The sequence below is a fragment of the Lichenostomus cassidix genome, chromosome 3 (assembly GCF_008360975.1).
Source record: "Lichenostomus cassidix isolate B80296 chromosome 3, HeHo_3.0, whole genome shotgun sequence".
Lineage (NCBI taxonomy): Eukaryota > Metazoa > Chordata > Aves > Passeriformes > Meliphagidae > Lichenostomus > Lichenostomus cassidix.
The window spans coordinates 38,357,329-38,376,096 of NC_139483.1; the positions used below are offsets into that span (position 1 = coordinate 38,357,329).

At 41.3% G+C, this 18,768-nt stretch overlaps 1 protein-coding gene across 6 annotated transcripts in view; it reads right to left on the reverse strand.

The window, feature by feature from the left end:
- The window catches only part of RPS6KA2 (ribosomal protein S6 kinase A2), a 286,999-nt gene that overhangs the window by 66,463 nt on the left and 201,768 nt on the right, over positions 1 to 18,768 (reverse strand). For all 6 annotated transcript variants that reach the window (XM_085055349.1, XM_085055344.1, XM_085055346.1 and 3 more), the window contains 2 exons: positions 895 to 975; positions 22 to 101 (listed from right to left, as the gene is read on the reverse strand). In XM_085055349.1, the coding sequence (XP_084911475.1) occupies positions 22 to 101; positions 895 to 975 (161 nt within the window). The remainder of the gene's footprint in view (positions 1 to 21; positions 102 to 894; positions 976 to 18,768) is intronic.

Here is an 18,768-nt window from a genome sequence, read left to right on the forward strand (position 1 = left end):
CTAGGTTAAAGATCAGCTTACCTCTTTGGAGAGTCTGGTGAAAAGGTCCCCTCCCCGCAGGAAGTCTAGTATTAGATACAACTTTCCCTCTGTTTGAAATGCTGCATTAGAAAAGGATGGAGATGTTAGAAGTTTGAATCAACATAAAGTCCCCAAAGAGTAAGTCTTGTTGACTAGCAGTGTGCCATTCATGTCATTGCTTCACTGTAATTTCTGAATTTTGAGAACCAAAAAACAATAATTTCTGTATAGAACTTAGCAACTGAGCTTAGGCTATGGGAAAAAATAGTCATTGAGAGACAACAATGTGTTACTAATATATTAATTTCCATGCTAAGCACCTATGAATTAATATGGTTTCCCACTCCACAAGGTACCAGGAGTCACAAAGAGGGAGAAATAAAGAGAAGTTCCCATGTGTGTGTGAGAGGAGACTCTGCACTACCCAAATATCCTCAGAATACCCATTATGGTAATTATGGGACTGGCGTGACAGGAGGCAGCTCCAGTGAGACACCACACTCATGTACACACGTATACAAATTTAGATTGGTACTGATTATTAAAAACAATTTTTATTTAAATTCTCTGTCTTTGTAAATGATACCTGACAGTGGGTAAGGGGGATGGCAGATGCAAACTCACCAGCTACCCTAACAGTGCTACCTACCACGTCAGGCTTATGACAAATTTATTTGGATGGAGGAATGGCTAAAACTTACAAATACTGAATTTCTCCTTTAGCATAAATGAGGAATTTCACACAGGTAGTGTCTATGATTTTGTTAGAAACAGTAGGCAGGGAGTATCAGTACAAAAGTGTGGCATATCTATTCACAATTCCCCAACCAATTTAAGAACCAAATAACATGAGTTATATTTTTTCATAGTTACCATAATGAAGCTTGACTATGAAAGGATGGTTCACTTCTGCCAAAATATCTCTCTCCATTTTAGATCGTACCCGATCCCGAACTATAAAGAAAGAACAATAAGAACAGTGACATATTAAGAGACAGCATGGTCCCTGGATACAGTACTGGAATAAGGTTTGCCAGTCTGGATTCTTATTCTCACTCTGCTGATGGCTTGCAGTATGACCTTAGGCAAATCAGTGTCCTCCAAAGTGTCTTCTTTTTCTGATTGCCTGGTCTGTGTAGTAAGTTCTCCAGGAAGGCCCTGTGTCTTTCTCTACGGAGAGCTGCCCTAACCAAAGTGACTATAGTATTACCAACAAGAAGGCAATTACACGTCACAGAAGAGAATAGTAATGTGAAAATGAAAACTACACAAAATTAATAACTTTACTTCATTTAAGATGAAACAGAATGTACCAGTCCCAGAGCAAGTCAGATTAATCTTGTGCAAATTAATTTATTGTATTTTGCTGATGCTCGCAGCATTTATGACATATCACTGCATAGAATTCTCTGGAAGTGATCTATATATAAAATATTAAGAACTTCCAATAAACCACCCAAACAAACAGTAATAAAGAAAAATGCCAAATAAAAATAGTAACTAATTATTTTTATGTGTAGAGATAATTTTACTGTGTGACAGCAGTGAGAAAAATACTTTTTGTGGTCGAGATGAATACAGAGTAAGGGAAATCATAATTTCAGAGGTGAGCTGAGTTCAAGCTAAACAAAACTAATGCTGAAGATTTCATAGCAAAGCTATTTGGCAGAGTATTCAGATACTGAGGATTCAAATCCCCATGCTATAAAATCTTGCCTAAAGATGCATTTTTCAGTCAATTATGAGTTTATTGAAAGTATTATATTTTCTTCTTTCTCTTCACAATGCCAATATGCTTTTCAGATGAAAGCATTTACAAGAGATATCATGAAACTATTTTAGGTAGCACAGCCTGAGATCTCAGTCAGATTCCGTCATTGCAGGCATGTGTTGTGGAGCTGCTCAGAAGCTGAGTACTCTCAGCACCCAAGTAAGGAACACACCATAACAAAACCAAGACTATTGCTGTACTTCAAAAATTGATGCACAGAAATAGGTCCAAACCAGCTGATCTGAAAAACCTTAAATAGCACTGGTGACATACTTGTATTTCTTGCTATTTTGATGCTCTGCTTAGGCCAATAGTGACATAATTCAACCTAAGCTACCTTGTAAATAAAATTCAAAACAATGGGAATTGTGGAATCTTAATCTCATCCCACAAGTAAAAAGCACACATCACACACTCACAAAATGCTTAAGCTATGTGAAGACAGACCGATCTTGTGCTGTCCATCAGTGATGATCCCAGGTGGGAATTTTTGTTGGCTAGGTGGGCATTGCCAGACAGTCTACATGGGATATTTCCCATTAAGCTTGGTTAGGCAGGCTCAGAAAGTGCCTACCTGAATTTGCAGTGCACAGTTGTGAGAACAGGCTGTCAGAACAGCAGCACACCCTCCTCCTCCCATCATTTTAACCTCTCAAGAGGGAAAGGCCCAGCTGTGCAGCCAAATGCTTTGCCAAAGCCCTGTGCCCTGTGCCCTGCTGGCTGCTGTGGTGGTTACAAGGTGGGGACCTGCCAGGGTGCCAAGTCACCCTTCTCCCCACATGCACACAGGAAGCACACCAAAATTAAAGAGAAGGTGATGTCACCACAGAAGACATCTCATTCTCCAGAGTCATGGCCCTGTAACCACTCTGAACCTGTAGCTGCTGCATTATGGGGCTACACTTCCTTTTTGAAAACCTGCCTTTTGGGAACAGAAATCAGGCTCGTGAAGCCAGAGGCTCAGCAGCACTGCAGGCTGTCCCCATCTGGTCACTGCTGTCCTCACACTGCCTGGGCTAGTCCAGGACTCCACAGGCACCGTTTGGTGGCAAGACCACTAAGGAGGGTGGGTGGCAATGGAATGGGCTCTGCCCTGTGCCCTGGGCTGAAACTCTCTGGTGCTCCATGTGTATCACACATCATGCTTCCCTTGGGGTCAGCTGGATCCTCGGTATGGATGCTCTAAATTAGTGCTCCTATGACAGATACCATTTTCCACTTACAGCTTTCCTCTTTAAAAGTCTTAGTAGAGAAAGATCTAGCAAGACAGAGCATATTACAGTCATCTTAATGGATTGCCTTGCCCAAGGGCACTGGGCTGCAGAACTAAAGTGGTAAAGAGCAAAGTCCCAGTGCAAACATCTGCTGACTGCATTGAGGTGCAGGAGCCTGGTCCCTCCCCAAGTCCTCTGGAGGTGGCTCAGGGCAGGACCTGTTGATTTGGTTGTCTCCCTGAGTACGTCAGTCTCTCTCCTCTGATTTTGGAAATTATCTTCTTGGTATCACCAGGCTAAAACTGGCATTTGAAAGTTTAATTTTTTTTTAAACTAGGAATGGATTGTCAGATGATAGGTTTGGTGTATTAGTGACTCGTTCTCATGGCTTTTCATCCTCTTCCACAATTTTTAATCAAAGTGCTGCTGAATCCCCTGATCTGAAACATCAGGGAGAGAAATCCCCCTGCATGTCTGACAAAAGCATCAGCCACTTAGAGAAACCTGTTTCTGCAGGAAGATATACGCAGAAAATATACAAATCAGACCAAAGATTTCCCAATCTGCTCAGAGATGTTTGGCAAAAAGCATTATTGATTATATGTTATTTGCTCATCCCTACCTTTCAAAATGACATTTCAATGAGAAACATCACTGCTTAACCAGTAGTGGAGCATTAATTAATTAAAAAAGCAAGAACAAGGGAAGCTACAAACTAAGTTAACTTAATTACATCAGCATCAAAAAGTATCACAGCAGAAGAAATAAATCAGTGAACAAAACAATGGCTTTAAATGTCATCCATTACCCTCCTCACTTCATTAAAACTCAGCACCTTGCGTACAGTAGAACAAAAGCAAAATATGACTGAGGCTTAGGAACTTGCAACTCAATTTCAAATTCTTCACCTAGCACAGAAACACACAGAGATAAAGAAAACAGAATATATACATAAAACTCTGTGCAACATCCTTTTCAATTCTATTGCTGTTATTTTAATCTGTTTTTAATGCTCTCTGTGGTAGACAAAAGCAGAGAACTAAATTCTAAATTCAAATCCATGCTGCCTATGTCCAGAAGACAAAATAGTTGTCTGGTGCCTAATTACCTGAGAGATGGAGAAATACAGGCTTTCTAAAAGTGACCATAGTCTCCCTTCCATGGTTCTGCTTGGAAATACTATTTGTATTACTGTGTTTTTGTTCCACACAGTACTAAACTCAAATCCTCTGAAGAGCAGCCTTTCATGTTGTACCTTCATCGGTGGAACATTATTACAACACAAAGAAACAGAAAAGTGTCCTGTTGACACCTGAATGTAGAAGTGTATCAATAATGTCACATGGGGACTCCATGTGCTTTTCTTTTGAAATGCATATAATTTTGTGAAGGTTATTTTTCTGGCAGAAAGATCCTCTGTGGCCCAAAATATGGAACCTTTTAAAGATGGGGAAAGAGCTATTATAGCACAGCTGTACCATTCAGCTCTATGCTGCTGCAGCGAAGGTAAAAAATCAAATCTACAGAGCAGGAGACACTCCTTTGTAGAAGGGCACTCTGAAAAAAGCAATAAGGATGTAGACTGGGTTTTAGGAGTCCAGGGTCTGGAGGAGATCATTTTATCTCCCCCCCTCCTTTCCCCTCCCTCCTTTTACATGAAAAAACACATTTGGCTTTAAAGAAATCAAAGAGTTCCCGTTGGTTGTTTGTATTTTAAAGTAGCCTTGATGCTTCGATGCTTCGATGTGGAATGACAGATTTCTGTAAATGAATGCTACACTTTAGCACTGAACTTTCATTTATAGTCCTTATCACCTATTCATTATTCTATCTGTTTGTAAAAGTTAATTAAATCTTGCAGTATCCCTCTGAAACTCCTCTGCTCAATTTTCCAGCAAAGAGGGTTAAAGAACAGATTGATGAAGTCTGATGCTATATATTAAATTAAAAAAAAAAAGTCCACATGGTACTTGACAGGACCAAACATGGGTTCTATGTTATATGAACTCAGCTCAAAATAAATCCTCAGAGCAGTAACTTGAGCTCCTGTTATGTTTTCCTCATACCCTTGCCCAGCAAGGAGCAGCCTGAGAGCTGAGGGTGCTCCACAGTCACCTCCTTTCTACCCCAAGGAGCCTCTAGCAGCTGCAACCTCCTGCTGTTTCCTCACTGGGACACCAACTTGGATCTCTCTTCTTGTCCAAAAAAATCCACAGACGCTGCAGGAGATTAAGTGTGTTTTAGGTTTTTGGCTGAAATTAGCTGCTGGGCTCAACCCCATCATTAGAGAAGTACTGACTGACAGACCAAATAAAATGAGATCACATAAATCTCATGCCCTTATGCAGAGGTGAAGTTTCAATTTTTTTGTATTTTTAAGCAGAACTGGACCAACTGACCATAAGATGTGCTCATGCATAGCTCTCAGGTGAAACCATTCCCCACAAAGGTCTGTGAGCTGTGGATGTGAAATGGTATCCAATAAGCCAAATCCTATGGTGATATACATCACCAGCAAAGTCAGAATTACACCCCTCACAATCACGGAAATCTGTTCTAACTAAAATCATTAAAGCCAGACTCAATAAACAGCCTGATGAAGAGAAAAACAGCTGCCATCTGCTAGGAGGGAACTTCCTCTAAAAACCCAAAACCTACAGCTGGAAATACATCTGTTCACAACTTGTGCAAAACTGAAAGTCTTCAACACCTCTGCAGCGTTGAACCTGGAACTTTTTTTAAATGTAAAACATATGACTGATTTAAATATTTTACCTTATGGGATGTGATATCCTGTGAAATCATCAACAAAGTATTTGTTTCTTGAATTTGAGTGTAACATGCTCCTATATTTATTTGCTTCAGTTGAACCTACTTATAACTGCTTTTTATTATTATTACTACTACTGCAGGAAATAATAACAATTTCAGTATTAACTCTTACTGGCAGGTAATAATTACATATGCTCAAGGAATAGGCATAATTTCAAAATAACAAATCAATCAGAAGGTTGGCCTTAGAATTCAGAGGTCCTAGTAAACACTGTTTTTCAGTAGCTCTGGAAATTATGATGACCAGAAGGAAGAAACTGGTTTCATGTAGTTTTGCAATGAAGAAAAGTTTAAAACATTTATGAGACAGTTGGCCTTTTCTCCCCACACAAAAGAGATATTTTGAATTTAGTTCCAGCCTGCAAGAAACTAATAAAAGAGAGACAACCAGGACATATAGTCCTCAGTCCTACTCTTAAATACAGTCTAAAGAGTGATGAATTTTTTCCATCAAACTTCTCTCATATCTTCAAGCAGACTCTTTTTCCCTTGCAGCTCCTGCTCTGCTGCAGTGCTGGCTAACTCATACAGCTGCAAAGAGGAGGCAGTACCAAGATTCATATTTCCTATCCATGGGGCATTCCAGTATCAAATGAGTGTCTGCCTTGTGTTTGCTACTGAGATGTTGCTAAGCCAACAGAAGCAGTGAAGAAACTGTTTTTTTCTTGTCCTGCTTGAGATGGAGATGATCCAGTCGTCCAGGAACTGCTGGGTTTCTCAGGGTAATGAGTTTCATGGCTTGCCTTTTAAGCTTGAAGCCCAGCATGGTTAAATCAACCACTGCTGCTCTTTGCTCTGAAAACACACCTGTTTTGTGAGTTTTACAGGGAGGAGGGCTGAACAAAGTTTGTGCATCACTGTGGCTAGCACAGCTTTTTCCCATGAGAAATTTTCTTGTGTTTTATAAATAAAGATAAAGTTTGGATGTTATTGGAACAGTGTCCCAGAGCTTGGACAGTGCAGGCCTGGCCAATCAGGCCTGGGGGAAGGCTTCTGACTGACCAATCTGGGTGACTTTTGAGAACTCTATATATGTGATGAAATCAAAACAATAAAGGTCATTCCTTCTTGCCACTGAGAACTGGTGCATTCATTACTCTGCTAGCTGCTCAACAGCGACACATCACTTCACTCTGGAAGTGTGAAAACTCTCTCTGCTTTGGTATTCACCACACATACGTTCTGCAGCATATCATCAAAGGCAAAACTACAGCTTTTATGATTGAAAAATATGCTGAGTGAACACTGGCTCAGGGGTGAAAATGCAAAGTTGTCTATTCCCTCTTATGCTGGCCTTCTACAGGAAAAAAACTGTTCCCTTTATTCAGTCTCTCCAGGTCTAAAAAGACAGTTGTACTGAAAGGAACATTTCCTCTCCTTCAGCATCTTTGAGCAACTACTGATTCACTTGCAAAGTCTGGCAGAGGTGAAAGGATATGAGGGTGGTGCAGGATCTCCCCAAGGAGTTCTTGGCACATCGACCCAGGGCAAAGTGCCCCTGTGTGAGAGTGATTTAAAGCCCACCCAAGTCCCTTCCCTTTTGTTATATGAGCCCCTACTATTTTGTTTAATGGCATGGCATGAAACCTTCTGCCTGGTCCAGTTCAGATGTTTAAGGATGAGACCAGTAATCTTTTATAAAATATTAAGTGAGAATTCCTGGAAGGAGAGGAAATGTGGTATTTCCTCTCTGTGGAATGTATGTACTGGGGTGTTGTCATTTGCCACCAAGGCAGTTATACTCATAGGCTGAAGTAATCCTAGTAAACATTTTCTATAGTTTTCTGTAGACCCATCTGTAACTTGCAATTTTGAGTATTTTCAAAGATACATTTGCTTTTTTTTTTCTCTAAACTGGAACAAAAACCCTAAATTCAGCAAGTTTTTCCAAAATTAAACTGAGAAAATTTTTTTGGCTGTATCAATGTACTCTTTGTTAAGGGTTTTATTTTATTTTTTTAATCTCCTCTTTCTGAACCCTAATTATAATGCACAACTATAACATATTGATAAAAAAATGTACACAATCAAACCAGAGAATTCTGCTGAAATGCTGATATTTTGTCAAGTAGAATTTCCTTTAACAGTCCTGTTCCTGTGGATAGACACTCTACCAGAAACTCAATATTTTCTGTATCAGCTGTAACATAAATTCAGAAGATGAAATAATAAAAAACCCCACCAGGAAGTTTTAAAACAGAATCCCCATGTCTTCCAGGTTTAGGATAAACATACAAAGTTACGAAGTAATGTTTTTGCGATTGTCCTAATTGGGGTTTCCCAGTTCAGTTTCAGTAAGAGTAACGTGAGGCAGTGGCTAGACAGTGAGAGGTGCACTTCTCAGAAGGGAGGGTTTGGATGGATTTGGCTGTAGGGCAGGAGGCAAATGTTAACATTCTCCCCAGGCTGTCCTGACCACAACTGCACTGTGCCGACTTCTCACTCTAAACACTCCTTCCATTAGGCTGCTTAGATGTAAACACAGAGCCAGGCCAATCTGACTTGTTCTAACAAAATTTTTTGGATGAGCATTTCAGTTACTGAATCCCAAACATTTTGGTTTCTGAAACAAGTAACTAGTATATTTAAGGCACCGCTGAGGAAGCTGGGATAGTGGCTTATCATCCAACACTGAGCACACAGTTCATTTAGGAGATACAAAGCCCTGAGGCAGCTTCTATCTGCAAACCACACAGGATGAGGTTTATCAGGTTACCTGTAATCCAGCCTTCCATGCTACCTGCATACAAAACAGACAGGAATTTAGAATTTATATAGTTCACTAAAAATGTGGTGTTTAATGTCAACATACAGACAAAGCAAACCTCTGCTTTGCCCAGGACCTGACATGAGATGCAGACATACTTAATATAGCTCTGTTGATGTGTTTGCCTCATAAAAATGAAAAAGCGTCTGCAAGACGGCTGTCTGTCACTGAAGAAGCCTCCAGTCCCATCAGCAAGTAGGGTGTGAAGTCAAAGCAAGGTCATTTTCTAAATTAGAGCATAAGAAAAAGCCTGGTCTTTTGTCGTTTTCAACACACTCGTTAAAACTTTGCAACCAGCAAGCCTTGGTTTGCAAACAACAAGGAAAAAAAAAAAAAGGCTGATCTAGAGTTTTCTCCTTTGAGAAGAGAAAAACAGTCCTCAAACAATTGCAAATTGGTTTTCAGCCTGGACTCCACTACCGTATAGGGAGTGTTGTGGAAGATATGACTAAGTTCAGAGAGTTTCTGGGTGAAATCATGGCCCTAAAACAGTCAATAGTAAAACCACTGCTGACATTAATAGGATCTCACCATCTACATCTCAGTCCCTATATACAGTTCTGAAAATATATGAAGCTGCTTGAACTCTAAAAGAATACCTAACCAAAAAGGAAATCTTGAAGTTTTTTCCTATGTTACTGAGTAACTGCCAAAAGCTAAACATAAACGGTACTGAGCAATGACTACAGGCAGACAGGAGGAGAGCAGATAAATATTTAAAGGATATAAACATGGACGAAAAAGAAGACTTAGTTATCAAAATAAAAGGGAAGACATGAATATAAATAGGAGGAGGTAAGTGAAAAAGAAAAAGAGGAAATGTTAGTTATGTCGGGCAAACCATAACCGCATGAACCCCTATGAAGCAGAGTAATGGGTTGGGATTGGAACCTCCTTACTGACATTTTAAAACAAAACTGAACAGAAAAAGTTAAATAACTATTTTGTAAGAAACCAGCCTGCCCTGACTGCAGGGGAAAGAGACTGTATCTTTCAGTATGTACTACTTTGCTGCAGTGACTCCACCTCAATAAAGGACATCTTAAAGAAAAAAAAAGTCTAGATTTCATTATTATGCACAAGTGTTTGGAAGGCTGTCTGAAACACAGCATTTGTACCAGGATTAATGCCCATTGCATTATATCACAACATTCCAGCAAAATGGAAAAAAAAACCAGAAAGTAAAAATTCTTATTAGCAGTGAACTTGAAAACCCTGTGAATAATCACGAGCAGTTTAGCTTTCACACTGGGCTTTTAATTCTGAGGTCTCAGATAGCCTTACCAAGAATCTGTGATCTCTAAGGCTGTTACCATGTGGGTGGGAGCTGTAGGTAAGGCAGAGGGGTAATGCAGCCCCTCTGGGGCCACCCAGCCCCGTGACCACCAGCCCTGTGACAATCCTTATAAGTGATGGCTCAGCAAATCGTACTCCTCGCACACAGTGCAAACTTCCAGCCTTCCTCAAAACTTTGCTTTGGAAGTTTCTTGCTTCGTGCTGCTTGTGAAAAAGCTCTCCCAAAACCTCTACATGGTGAACTCCCTACTGCAAATTAAGCACAAGTTTGTGATAACAGCATGGCAGGATTCCTGCATGTTTCTAATGAAGATGCGTGTGAGGAGTCCTCTGACACAGGCAAATCTCATGCAGCAAAGTCAAGTCTTAAGTCTTGAGCACCTTGTTTCTGCTCCACCAGTCTCATGCTTAGCCACACTTAAAATTCCTTCCACTCCCTGCACTGGTAGCACGGGTGAACAGTCTCACTGCTGCTGCTTCCCTTCTCTACCAAGGGAAGCCACCAAGTGCCTGCTCTGCCCACAATGGAGCTGAGCACCCCAATTTCCTTGCAGTCCCCTCCGCAGTCCCAGGCAGAAGGAGATAGGAGGAGGGGGGATGCTCTGGAAGAACTGGCAGACAGCTTCCTCAAGTTGCAGAGGAGACTAGTTCTGGCCCTGTTTCACACTAAACTCAGGCCACTAAGCTCAGGCCTTCCCTCAAAATGACACCTGGAGCAATTGCTGCCCATGATTTGTGGCCCTCTCTCTTCCTGGCCCTCCATTGAGGTTTTTCCTTTCCTACTGCCTTTCCCTTGGCTCCACACACCAGATCACATTCCCAGGCTTGCTGGCTCAGGGGATGGTAGCTTTCCTCTGCCCAAGAAAGCTGCCCTTGGGAATCTGGGGGGCATCATCTCACCTGGGGACAGCTGGGGGGCTTCTGGAGGAGAAGGAGTCCAGATTTTCAGTAGGTTTGAAACCAGCATAATGAAGGCTGTGAATTTAGTGGGATGCTCTAGGAAGAGTGTCCTGGCTTCCTTGGTACCAAGGTCAAACTCTGTTCCTTAAAAAACTGTCTTCTGCATAGAAGTCCCGTTCTAGGGACTCACTGGAGCTGTTGACCAAAGCCACTGGCTGGTCTCCTCAACAAAGCAAGAGAGGGGCCACAAGCTGGGGGCCCATTCTTTTCCCTTTATGAGGAAAAATTTCTAGAAAGAGGTGGTAAAGGTGACCTAAATAAAGGGAACACCATGTAAAACCAAAAATACAATGCAGTATTTCTAAATGTTCACTTGAAAATATTTCTTTCTTATGATAATATACAGGGATGAAGATAGCACCTAGCTGAATTTACATTGACATTATCCATTGCAGAGCTTCTTATATCGATAATGAAACCAAATTTGAACAGATAAACATTGACAAAACCTATGTAGAAGATAAACATTTAAAGGATACCAAAATGTAGGACAAAGACTTATTAATCAAAATAAAAGGAAAATAAGGAATATAAGTAGAAGGAGATGAATGAAACCGAAAAAGAGGAAATGTAGGCTCTCTTTCAGCAGAAAAGTCAATTCTGCGTTTATGGTGTTGATGAAGGCAATTCCCACTCAATGGCAGCTATGTCATAGCCCAAACAAAGACCTGAAAGATGACCAGGGACACAGTACAATTGTCTGAAGAACTTAGGTTTTGCCTGAATTTACAAAAATAATCTACTGCTGCTGAGAAAACGTCAGTTAAATTACTGTGCCATGGAAACCTTTTGAGTGTGTCAGTTACTGTCACATGCAGATAGAAAATTCTGTGGAGAAAATGGAAAGGAAAGGCTGCCATTGATGCTGATTGCTGGTCTCTCTTCAAACATCTTCAAAACCTCCAACTTGGAGCAAATGCCACAGCCACGAGGAAGCTGAAACTGACATGTGTGACCTACATGAAGAGTGTGAAAACAGAATAATTATGCTTCTGTTGAAACAAATCCAGACAGCAGTCTCCCACATGGTGCCATCTAACTTTCATGGAGAGCCAGCTAAGTGCTAGCACACCTCCAGGAGCAGTTGTGAACAGAACACCTGGCCAGCTGTTTGGTGAAGGTTTGCAAGCAATCCAACTGCAGTGCTGTGAGGAAAACTATCACTAGTGCAGCTGACCCCTATCCTCTGCTGTCACTCTGACTTAAAATGGCATCAAATGACAGTGTTGACCTCACTGTTAATCTGTCGTCATGCTTTTGAAAGGAAATAAGATTTTCCTGCTATGTTATGGGAACCAGTAAAAGCAGTTGGATGCAACTCCCAGAAGATGCTTATGAATTTAGTTTCCAACCAACTATAAATGCACTGCACTTGCAGGCAGATGAACTTGGTTAAATGGCTATTATGCTGGATGCTACAACTGTGCAAATTATTCAGTGAATGGAACAAACAAATTCTTGTCATATAGATAATAGACTTGTACCACAGCCAAAGACTTGCTGAGTCCATCAGGGAGGTTGAAAATCCCAGGGATATTTAGCTATTGTATTTTCAGTTTAGCTTTCCACTAGAGATACAAATTTATTCAAAAGCAGAGTTGATTCATAGTTCTGATTTTTTTTCAAAAAATCAATGCATTATACAGAAGAGACATTTCCTAACAATCCCTTAATTTGGAATCTTTAGCCATTAAATTCCATAATGCAGCAGGTTGCACTTAAGTGGGGAGGGGTGTTAATAACATCTCCATTAAGATCTGACTGTTATTTCTCCAAAGGGCAGTGAGCACTGTAAAGAGCAGGCTGGCATAATTAGGTTAGCATTACAGATATGGAGATTGAGCAGAGGAGCAGCAGTAAGGGTAGCTGGTTTGTGTTCATGCAGCAGGCTGGCAGCAGGATTGTGAGCAGAGCCAAAGTTTTTTAATTCCTAAACTGAGGTAGCAGCTCCCATGCTAGACACAGCCTGCCATGAAAGAACAGACTGCATGACATAATCCAAAGGAGATGATGACTAAAAGCATGTGAGCCTGTATTTGTCAAAAGAGCAATTTTTCTCTTCCAGTAATTCACAGCCTTGTGGTACCAACAGCAAGCTCTTGGACGTCAGGCAGGATTAAAAGATTTCCAGAGGTTCATTCACGTGCTGCACAGCTGACGTGATGTGCTACCAGCAATAGCTTCTCTCTTTTGGCAGTGTCTCTCTTAAAATTAGAAGCATTGCAAGCAAACACAAAGCTTATAAAAGCTCCTTTAAGATGGTGCAAGACAAACAAGACACAAAAAATTTCAAGCCTCAAGACTAAGTCAAAAGAAAATCAGAAAAGTAGACCTTCACATGATGATTTCCCCTTGGCTTAGAGGACACCAGCCAGAGAGGCAGAAGAAAAAGGGCAGCAGGGAAGATAAAATAGTGACCAGTGTTATGTTGTCACTGGTAAAGCCTGATTGACCTGGGTAAATGCTGTCCACTTAATTCTGAAACAAAGTACATGGGAGAAGGGGAGTGGAGGTTCACAGCTGCAGGCAACCACGAGGAACTGGAAGCACCCTCCATAAATCCTCACAGAATCATGGACTCATAGAATATGCTGAGTTGGAAGAAACCAATCAGAATCATCAACACCAACTCCTGGCCTTGTACAAGACACTCCAATAATCACACCATTTTACAAATCCATCTAGCCAAGGGCTGGCTTTTTCTGGGAACTTTCTCTGAACAGGACTCTCCAAAGGAACAAACAGTCAACATCTCGACAACATCACCACTATGCTGTCTTTGCAGCAAGACATTTCTATCAGTTTAATTACACCTTCTGAATTTTCAATAATCTTCATGGTAGAGCAGGGGTATCTGTACTACTCTGCCCTAACAAAGCACTCACAGAGGACCTGAGAGGTGGGACATGCAGCCAGAGCAGATAACGTCACCTCTGACTTACCTAGTGTATAACAAAATCTTCTAAAATAAATATCTAGGAAAATGAACCCTGAGGAAGAAGAGGGACATAAAGGATTCTCAGCATACAGAAGATGGAAGCTAAACATAACAAATTTCAAGATGTGAAAGAAAACTACAAAGAAGAAACTGTTCTCAATAAAGAAGAGCTCAGTTAACAGCTTCAGCTGCGGCAAGGCAGGTATTGGACAAATGCTAGGAAACATTTTTGTAACAATATAGTCAGAGAGGCAGTCTGAGTTAGGCAAACATCTGTAAGGAATGACACAAAAGCATCACTGTACCACCCTAGGCCAGGGTTGGGCCATGGCACTTCTTCAGGTGCCTTCCAGACGATGCCTCAGCAGCAGTGCGAGGTACAGGTTATCCTTGCAGGGTACCACACCAGGGGTTTACCTGGCACAGATCCGGGCAAGGACATGACTTAGGCTTCCAAAGCAGAACCACTGAGCTTCTGTGATTGTCTTGAGATCAGCTAGTCCTCACTCCCAGGTTCTTGGCCCAGGCAGAGCACTGCACATGGCCAGCAGTGACAGTCTCATTTTGGGCTTATCCTTTTAGCTGAAGCTTCACGTCAATCTTCATAGATCTGCTCCAGTTAAACAAAGCTGTGCTTTCCTCTGCTCCCTCTGCTTTCCAGCTAGTGTTGTGAGGGCTCAAAAAGGCCGCTGCACCTCCCAGTCCTTTCCCAGTAAAAGGATTTTTTCTTCAGATCAAATGGAATTGCACCACATTTTCAAACAGGATCAACATTTCACTTGTGGCTTCAGAACAACTGTCCATGTGATCTCTCCATTCCTGAATCTACAGCAAAACCAATTAACAGCAATCTGCTCTTGACAATAAAAAAATATCGAATGTGGTCTTTTCTGAAAAACAGCAACCAGTTTGGGAGTAACTGCAAATATCTCTCATTAGATATACAGTGCAATGATATAAAGAATAATCCAAGGGAAAGCAAGCCACAATGAAACCCTTGATCAACTCTACAATGAGAGTTTGAAGAATGAGTTTGGGTCTGAAAACTTTTTAATAGTGGTATCTACAGGAGCTGCAGTTTCCCATGTCTCCATTGCTACTTATTCACCACTGCAAGTATGCAGGATCAATTGAAACTCTAAAGAGGTGGATGGCAAATTGACTGAAAATTATGGGATGATTTGAAAAATCCTTTTTACTATCAGAAAAGCCATGAGTATGATGAACTACTCATTCCTGAAAAAAACTCTAGCTATCATTCCTTTACTTGCTGGGAATAGCCAGGGGGAAAATCCAAATGCAACCTGCATGAGCTGCTGGGGGTTTTTATATTTAAAAAAGTCATTCTTTCTGTATTTCACTGACAGAAGAGTGATTCAACAAACATTTAGAACAAGCTTATATAATTTGATTACAGGTAAAGAACATATATTTTCTACCACAGAAATGAGCAGACTTTTCAGTGCTTCCTTCCTCTGACTTCAGATTTGAATCACCTCTGTGCTCTCTAGAGAACCATCGTACGAAAATCTGAATAATGCAACACTCGGCTGCTGCTAAGGCTCATGGAATTGCTCAAGGATTAGAAGTCAAGGGTGAGGGCACTTTAACCTAGCAAAAAGATGGAAAAACTTGAGACAGCTCTGTGCTATACCTTGTGAAAAACACAAACAGAGGTGCACTCAATGTCTTCACAGCCAAGTCTGAAACTTTGGCTTAAACCTATGGGTGCACTAATAAGCAGTGTGGTTCCTATCTGTGGAAAATACTAGTTGGTGCTGGAACCTGAGGTTGCCCCACACCTTGTCACACTTTGGGGCCATGACCTGAATGGCCACAAGAGCTTGGAGGGCGCTGGGTTGGCTCCTGAGTGAGTTCCATCAGGAGGGAACTTCGCTTATGTGCTCCGAAACTGCTGTGCTTGTCAAACCGAGGCACAGCAAAGGGAGATGACTGCAAGAATTCTTTCAAAAGCCCAGTCAAACCCAAGTGCCAATGCTCTTGGATCCTAGGACTCCCACCCCACCGCAGTTTCTACTGCTGAAGTGCTCATGGGGAAAGCTGGAGTTCGCTTGTGAGTCCTGTCCTGTGTGCTCTCTGGGGAGAATAAAACAAAGCTATTCCAGGCAGCAACACACTAAGTGGCTGAAGCTGCTTTCCAAATGAACATACAACCATGCAGGGAGCTATAATTTGTTATTATTGTAACAGCAGAGTTGCACTGGAAGAAATGTGTGGACAGGAAAGGACTGGGCAATATTGCTGCGTTTACCTACAGCAGAAATGTCAAACACAGAAGTATGTGCTCCTACATGAGTCAGTCTGGTTGGATTACAGGGAGAAAGACAGGGAGGTTGATTTTAATTTTTTACCAGTATTTAGACAAAGACTTAATAATTCTGCCCTGCTTCGGACAACAGGAAGAACCTGCTATTCAGCAATGTGAGCAGCAGTTTTCACAGAATCACAGAATTAATCAGGTTGGAAAAGACCTCTGAGACCATGGAGTCCAACCTATGACTGAACACCACCTTGTCAACCAGACCATGGCACTCAGTGCCACGTCCAGTCTTTCCTTACACACCCCCAGGGACAGTGGCTCCACCACCATCCTGGGCAGTCCATTTCAACATTTAATCACCCTTTCTGTAAAGAAATTCTTGCTAAGGTCCAACCTAAACCTCCCCATGTGCAGATTCGGGCTATGTCCTCTCATCCTATCAACAGTTGCCAGAAAGAAGAGGCTGACCCCTCACTACCTTTTGTGGAGTTGTAGAGAGTGATAAGGTCACCCCTGAGCCTCCTCTTCTCCAGGCTAAACACTCCCAGCTCCCTCAGCCACTCCTTCTAGGACTTGTGCTCCAGACCCTTCACCAGCTTCACTGCCCCTCTCTGGACCCTATATAAAACTCAACAGCCAACATTTTCACAAAGAGAAAGCTGAATTTTCTTTGGCACTTAGAAAAAGCTCCATAAGGAACAACAGGTTTTTGTGTAAAAACAAATGAGCCAAAATGTTCCCTTGTAACAAAACAGAGAGCATTTTTAATATCCAGTGTTCATTTCTTTAATGTCTTAGCAGTGGGAATTTTTTGCCTCCTAACAGGATCTTCACAATGCATTTGGCATTGTGAAGATACTATAATTTAATCAGGACTTCATACAATGCAAACTCCCACATGGTTTGAATAAAACAGATAATAAACTCTTTAAGCGTTGTGTGTTCAGTTTATATTTATAGGCAAAAGTTTTCCCTTCTCATCCAAATCTGAATCCGAACACTGTAGGGAATCACTAGAGTATTAAGTATCTAACCCAGAAGCTACAATCTCAATGAACATTTTAGCAAATGCTATGAAAATAAACCTCCAGCCATGCTTTTTGTTGGTTTTAACCTTTCCAGTCTGCTGTATATTCAGGCTAGGACTCTCTATAATATCTACTGACACACAATGAGTTGCCTAAACACAGTTAATTTTCCTTATAACAAAGAAATGCATTATTCTCCACAGCCCATTAGAATCAGCCTAAGTGAGCTCTCTCTTACATACTGTACTCTTTCTTCCTTCAGAAAGCAAGCCCTAGGCAAGCTGACTTTTAAGGGCAGGAAGGAAGAGGTGGTCTGATGCAAGTAACTTTGCAGAGGCACTGTAAAAACACAGCCCAAAAGTGACCCATAAGCACTGGCTGTTGAAGTCTTTCTTGATTTCATTTTCAAATTCCCACAGAGGAAAGAAATCTCTGTTTCCTCAGATGACAGCTACTAAATCCAATTTGCTCCTAAACTGTTAGGAAGGTTCACACGTTCCACAGCACTTCTTGACTCCTAGCCCACAAAATGTGTATGTGAATGGACCAGGTCCAGATGGAGACCCAAGAGCACTGCTGTCTGGCTCAGCACATACTGACTATGCCGATCTTTACATTTTAGAGCCAATATACAATATACAATATACAGAGGAATCAAATATTTTTGCATTTCTGCACACAGAAGTTGCTATATCCTTCCAAGACTGAAAAATTAGTGTATGGCTGTTTGGGGAGAGGGGGGAGTCTATGTCTCAGCTAGATCTTTAAGGGCACTTACAGCAATGTTTGTGTTTTTTTGAGCTCAGAGCCCTGACATTTGGATGGTTACAATTCTCAGACTAAAGAAGCCATACCTAAGCAGCATTTCCAAGGATGCAGAGCACACAACCTTTCTTCCAAACTGCAGGGCAAAGATACCTCTGCTGTGGGGTCAGGACTGTCCTATGGACAGGGCTTCCCTGGTGAATTTTTAGAAGCAGTTTATAAAGGGGCCCAAGAAGTTATTAAAGATACAGCAGAATATTTTAAGTAAAGATAATAACCCAAAATTTAAACAGTGAACCTGGATGAGTACGAGAGCCTCTCACAAAACACAAGGACTGTATGAAATAGAAAAAGACACCTTGAAAACCTCAGCACAATGGAGCTAGTTTTAACTGGAGTGAAGACTCTTTCTGAGTCCTGCTTAACAGATATAGGGTAATATTGCCTACAGTTTCTCATTTTGTTGGAGTTTTATTCCCTTCAAATCAGAAGGAAACCACTGGACTTCTGTATCTGATCTGTATATGTTTGTTACAGGGAAACTGAGTCACACACCGAAGAAGCCACTTCGGTTGGTGTCCAGTCAGGGTAACCACTACTACAGTTATATCAGTGGTTTACACAGAAATCACACTTTGCCTGGTGACATCTAAGATAGTTGTTCAATTTAGGGTATAATTAATACCATCGATCCAACATCCCTGAGAACAGCCAAGCTCTCTGTGTGTCACTAAAGCAGCTCTCATGGCTTACTGCACCTATAACCATCACACATCAGCAAACCCCTAAGCCTGCTGGCTTAAACTGAGGGGATCATAAGCTGCAAAGCACTTCAGAGGTTTGGACAAAACAGATTATCATTTCTAAACAGCATAAGCAGAAACAGGTAGATTGC